The sequence below is a fragment of the Quercus lobata genome, chromosome 1 (genome assembly GCF_001633185.2).
Source record: "Quercus lobata isolate SW786 chromosome 1, ValleyOak3.0 Primary Assembly, whole genome shotgun sequence".
Classification (NCBI taxonomy): Eukaryota; Viridiplantae; Streptophyta; class Magnoliopsida; order Fagales; family Fagaceae; genus Quercus; species Quercus lobata.
Window position 1 is genome coordinate 5,689,815 of NC_044904.1, and position 4,660 is coordinate 5,694,474.

The 4,660-nt window shown below is 36.6% G+C and overlaps 1 protein-coding gene across 2 annotated transcripts; it reads left to right on the plus strand.

The window, feature by feature from the left end:
• The first annotated feature begins 241 nt into the window (after positions 1–241).
• On the plus strand, positions 242–3,471 carry LOC115975982 (transcription factor bHLH130-like). 2 transcript variants are annotated; one of them, XM_031097050.1, is made up of 7 exons: positions 242–437; positions 556–1,530; positions 1,892–2,199; positions 2,314–2,484; positions 2,647–2,712; positions 2,790–2,858; positions 2,964–3,471. In XM_031097050.1, exons 2-7 carry the CDS (start codon positions 993–995, stop codon positions 3,015–3,017), a joined length of 1,206 nt encoding a protein of 401 aa, XP_030952910.1. In that variant the 5' UTR covers positions 242–437; positions 556–992; the 3' UTR covers positions 3,018–3,471. The 2 variants fall into 2 exon arrangements, with proteins under 2 accessions (XP_030952910.1, XP_030952900.1); XM_031097040.1 differs by having other exon boundaries at positions 243–437; positions 1,892–2,238.
• The last annotated feature ends 1,189 nt before the right edge of the window (positions 3,472–4,660 follow it).

The window sequence follows — 4,660 nt, forward strand, 5'->3', positions numbered from 1 at the left end:
ACATAAAAAGAAAAAAAGAAAAAAAAAGAAAAGAAAAGGTTAAAATTATGTTCATATGACCTTTCAAAAAAAAATTATGTTCATATGATGAATCACCAAGTCCGTTCATATGGTAGCTGACGTGTAAATAATCCAGCCATTTCTCTCTTAAACCCATGGCTATCCAGAAAAATTATTAATCTGTGAAAGGACATTTTGGTGAAAGTGATGCATAAACATACATTACCAAATCTGGGAGACTTATATTAGATTTCGGCCGTCTGTTTCACTTTCTCATTGCTGCTGAACTCATAGAACAACAACATAGCTAAATAATAATATAAAAAAGCATATGGTTCTTGTGGCTTTCACTTTCTCTGCCTTCACTCACTGCCACCAACACCACTAGTTTTTTCACTCCTAGAAAGAAGGAGGGTTTCACAAAAAGAGTACAGAGAGTAAGTAGAGAGAGAGATAGAGAGATTGGCTTTTGTTGTTGTTCTGTTTTTTCTTTTATTTGTTCTGCGTAATTGTATATTATTTTTCATAAATTTCAGTGCTTTCTTTTGTTATCAGGTTTTACTTCTTTAGCTGAGTGGTTCTGATCCAAGAATAGCCAACTGGGTCATCAGATTTGATGGTTGTCGGCGTTTCTACAAAAGATTTGTAGTGAATTTGTTCTGATTGGACTCCATGTTTTCCTCTGTTTCTGAGACTACTTTAATAGCAGAGTTCTTATTCTAAACGGATAGTTTATGCTTTTGGTTTGGTATTTTGTGTTAGATCCACACGTGGCAGCTTATCTCGTTGGGGTTAAGTCCTTTGTTTCTTTATAAAGCTTCCCAGAAATTCTTTCTAGGAGAAAAGGAAACAGAGCTTAGCACTCTGCTTTAGTAAAGCTCTGCTTTCTTTTGTGGTTACTCAAAAGGGAATCAAGGAAATCGTGAAAAAGTAAGTAAATTTTTACAAAATTGAAGCTTTTTGGAAGAGATTTGAAGAGGAAAAGAGAAGCAATGGAGTCAGATCTTCAACAACATCACCACCAAAACCAGATGAACTCTGGCTTGACTAGGTACAGGTCTGCACCAAGTTCATATTTTGCAAACATTATTGACAGAGAATTCTGTGAGGAATTTTTGAACAGGCCTTCAAGCCCTGAAACAGAGCGAATATTTGCTCGATTTATCGCTGATGGTGGTGGTGGTGGTGGTGGTAATGGAGGCACAGAAGTTACTAATACATCAGAAGTGGTGGCCACAGAAGCTAGTAGCCAGCAAACACAGTTTATGGCTTCAATGAATAATGAAGCAGCAGGGGTTCTTCAGCAGCAGCAGCAGCAGCAAAGCAATTATGGTTCTGCTTCTCAGAATTTTTACCAAGGTCCACCACGGCCACCTTTGCCGAATTCGAGTGTGGAAGGGTCTTATTCAATGGGGTTGGATCGATTGCCTCAGATGAAGACCGGTGGTGGTGGTGGTGGTAATAATTCAAGTCTTATTCGACATAGCAGCTCGCCAGCCGGATTATTCGCCAACATCAATGTTGGAGAGGGTATGTACCTATTGTACTTTCCTACTTGTTATCTTTGGTTCTTGGAAATAATTAGAGGAAAGAATAGAAAAGTACTTATTTGAAAAGATTTTGAACTATTTTCTTAGTGAAATGTTGAATTTTGAACTGATTCTCAAAGTTCCTGATGAATTAATTGATTTTGGTGTTACTTCTCATAGAACTATGTCTTAAGGGGGAGGGGAAGTGGGATTTTGTATGGTAAATGAAGTTGCTTAAGCTATGATCTGAGATGTAAAAATGAGGAAATTTGAGTTCATTTTTTTTGTGTCTATCATTTTTGGTTTGATTAGTAATTGTTAGAAATTTGGAGTGATGCTAAACAATTCTTAGCAATTGGCAGGCTATGCTGCAATGAGAGGCGTGGGAAATTTCGGAGCTGGTAATAGCACTAATGAAGAAGCATCTTTTTCTTCTGCAAGCAGGTTAAAGAATTACTCATCAGGTCCACCTTCTTCATCGGGACTAATGAGTCCAATTGATGAAATTGAGGACAAAAACATGGTAGTAGCAAACAATCCAGAGAGTGGAGGTTTTGGTGAGGGCCGAAGTACCAATTATGTGACAGGTTTTCCCCTTGGTTCTTGGGATGACTCTGCTATGATCTCGGATAATATCAATGGTCTAAAAAGACTTAGAGATAATGATGATGTAAAGTCATTTTCCAATATAAACGTGTCTGAAACTCAGGTAGCATAATATTTGATACATTGTGCTTGGTTTCTATAATCTTCTTATCTTATAAAATTTTTTCTTGTCCATCAGAATGTGGAGGCTGGAAATCGCCCTCCCCCTTTGGCTCATCACTTGAGCTTGCCTAAAACTTCATCAGAGATGGCTGCCATTGAAAAGTTTTTGCAGTTCCAAGACTCAGTACCTTGTAAGATTCGAGCTAAGCGCGGCTGTGCCACTCACCCACGAAGCATTGCTGAGAGGGTAATGTTTTAGTCCCATCATCTTTTCATTTTTGGGCCATTGGATGCACTTGTTGGATCATGAATGTTACAATCCCATTAATAAATTAGTACAATTCTCTTCATTTTAAAAGGATGATGCTAAAAATGCCTTTACATGTTCATTTTCTTGTCAAATTTTCAGGTTAGAAGAACCCGAATTAGCGAAAGGATGAGAAAATTACAAGATCTTGTTCCTAACATGGACAAGGTAGAGTCTTTCTTGCATTTTTTTTCCTTGTACATTGCTTTGTGGGGACTCAGGTATTTGTCTCTTTCTTTTTGCAGCAAACAAACACTGCAGACATGTTAGATTTAGCTGTTGAGTATATTAAAGGTCTTCAGCAAGAAGTCGAGGTATATAATAGATGAACATCCAGTATATCCCCCAAAATTTTTTATCTTACTATGAAACTATAACCTTCTCAATCATTCATTCTTTTTTTGTTTTAAAATTTTCAGACACTTGCTGATAAGGGTGCAAAGTGTACTTGCTCACACAAGCAGCAGCAATAACACAAAAAAGGCCCGGGTGTCTGACTAGCTAGCTTTTGTACAGAATTATGAGAATGTGGAAAAGAATATAGAAAGCAGAGCTGGGTTCTTTTTTGCACTGAAAAGGAAGAAAATGAAACTATAAATTATGTAGGTTTGAAGGGGAAAAAGGCAGCTGATAGCTTTGACTGTAAGATCTATAAACCTATTGATGCCATTATAAAAGGCAAAGCTGTATAGTGAGTTTTTCTAGTGCATGCAATGTGTAATTTTTATTTGTGGAGCTCAACCAACATGATAATTTTTTTTTCTTTTAGCTGTAGAGAAGAGAAATTATGATTTTAACTCCACAAGGAACACTTTTTCTGTCTTGAAAGTAAAGAGGGTTGTTATCAATGGCTGTCCCGTGAAAATGGCATGGGAAACATGTGGATGATAATTGATAACTGATAATATATGTGCTTCTTTTTCTTTTTCTTTCTTTTTTTGACATAGACATGGACATGAAGAATGAGTGAAGCAGATTAAATCTTATGTGATAGAATTCAAACTCAGCCTAGTTTAATGATCTTGGCTTATTACTCTCGTTTTTTTCCTCAAGCCAGTGCTTGGATTTCAATTTTTGTTTCCATTTTTGGACTTAGTACCGTCAACAATGTGTTCTTAATGCTTCTTTTACCATACTGGGTTTTGAAGTATCTGTAGTTGCATTCAAGTCTATGTGTTCAAAGTGTGTTACACGTGCCTTTAGATTAAGTTAATATGCTCCACTCAAATTTAAGCCCATTCAAATACACTATTAACATTATAGATGTTCACTAAGCGACAATTCTTCATGGTTATGGATAGTGGAAATCCATTATTAGAGTTTCTGTGCCTTTGTTGTAATGGGGTTGGCTTGTTTATCAAAATTGGTTATTCTCTAGTTAGGCATAAAAAGAACCATATCACAGAGACATTCATTCATGCTCTTTTGCCCTTTTGCCTACTAGGCCTTTAGGTTAGGCTTACATGTTTTTATTCCAAAACTTTGCTTTAATAAGTTCATATTGGAAATGCCTGCCAAAAAAAATAAGTGTTCAAACTGGGAAAGAGAGGGCATAAAAGACAAAAGAATAGCATACAAATTATGAGCATCGGTGAAGGTAGATGTTGTGGTGGGCACGTAATGGTGAGTCAGTATCACTATTTGGCCCATATTCATGGAAGTGGGTGCCACGTCATAGATGACTTGGTGCTCATCTTTATTATTTGGAAATATTCTAAGACCATATAAAATGGCACAACTTTTATTACAACTGTTCAAATAGCATATTGTGATCAGTAAAGAAAAAATAGTGAGTCTACGTGAAAATGACAGACAATTAATCACAATTTAACACATAAGATAATTATGATAAAAATTGTGATAATTTATGCGGTGCTAGAACTACTATTATTTGTAACATAAAGGGTGGTTGTTTGTTTTGGAAGGGCACAACACAACACAATCCCCATTTCTTAATTTTCTTCTGGGTAATGAGGGCACAACTAGACAGAGGTTTAGGAGTTACGTGTGGGACAGTCACAGGCTGTACCCATGGGGTCTCATGAAGGTACAATACCTTTCAATGTATGGACCCCTTCATTAAAATATAAGCTACATGAAGCTTCTGGGCTGGTGT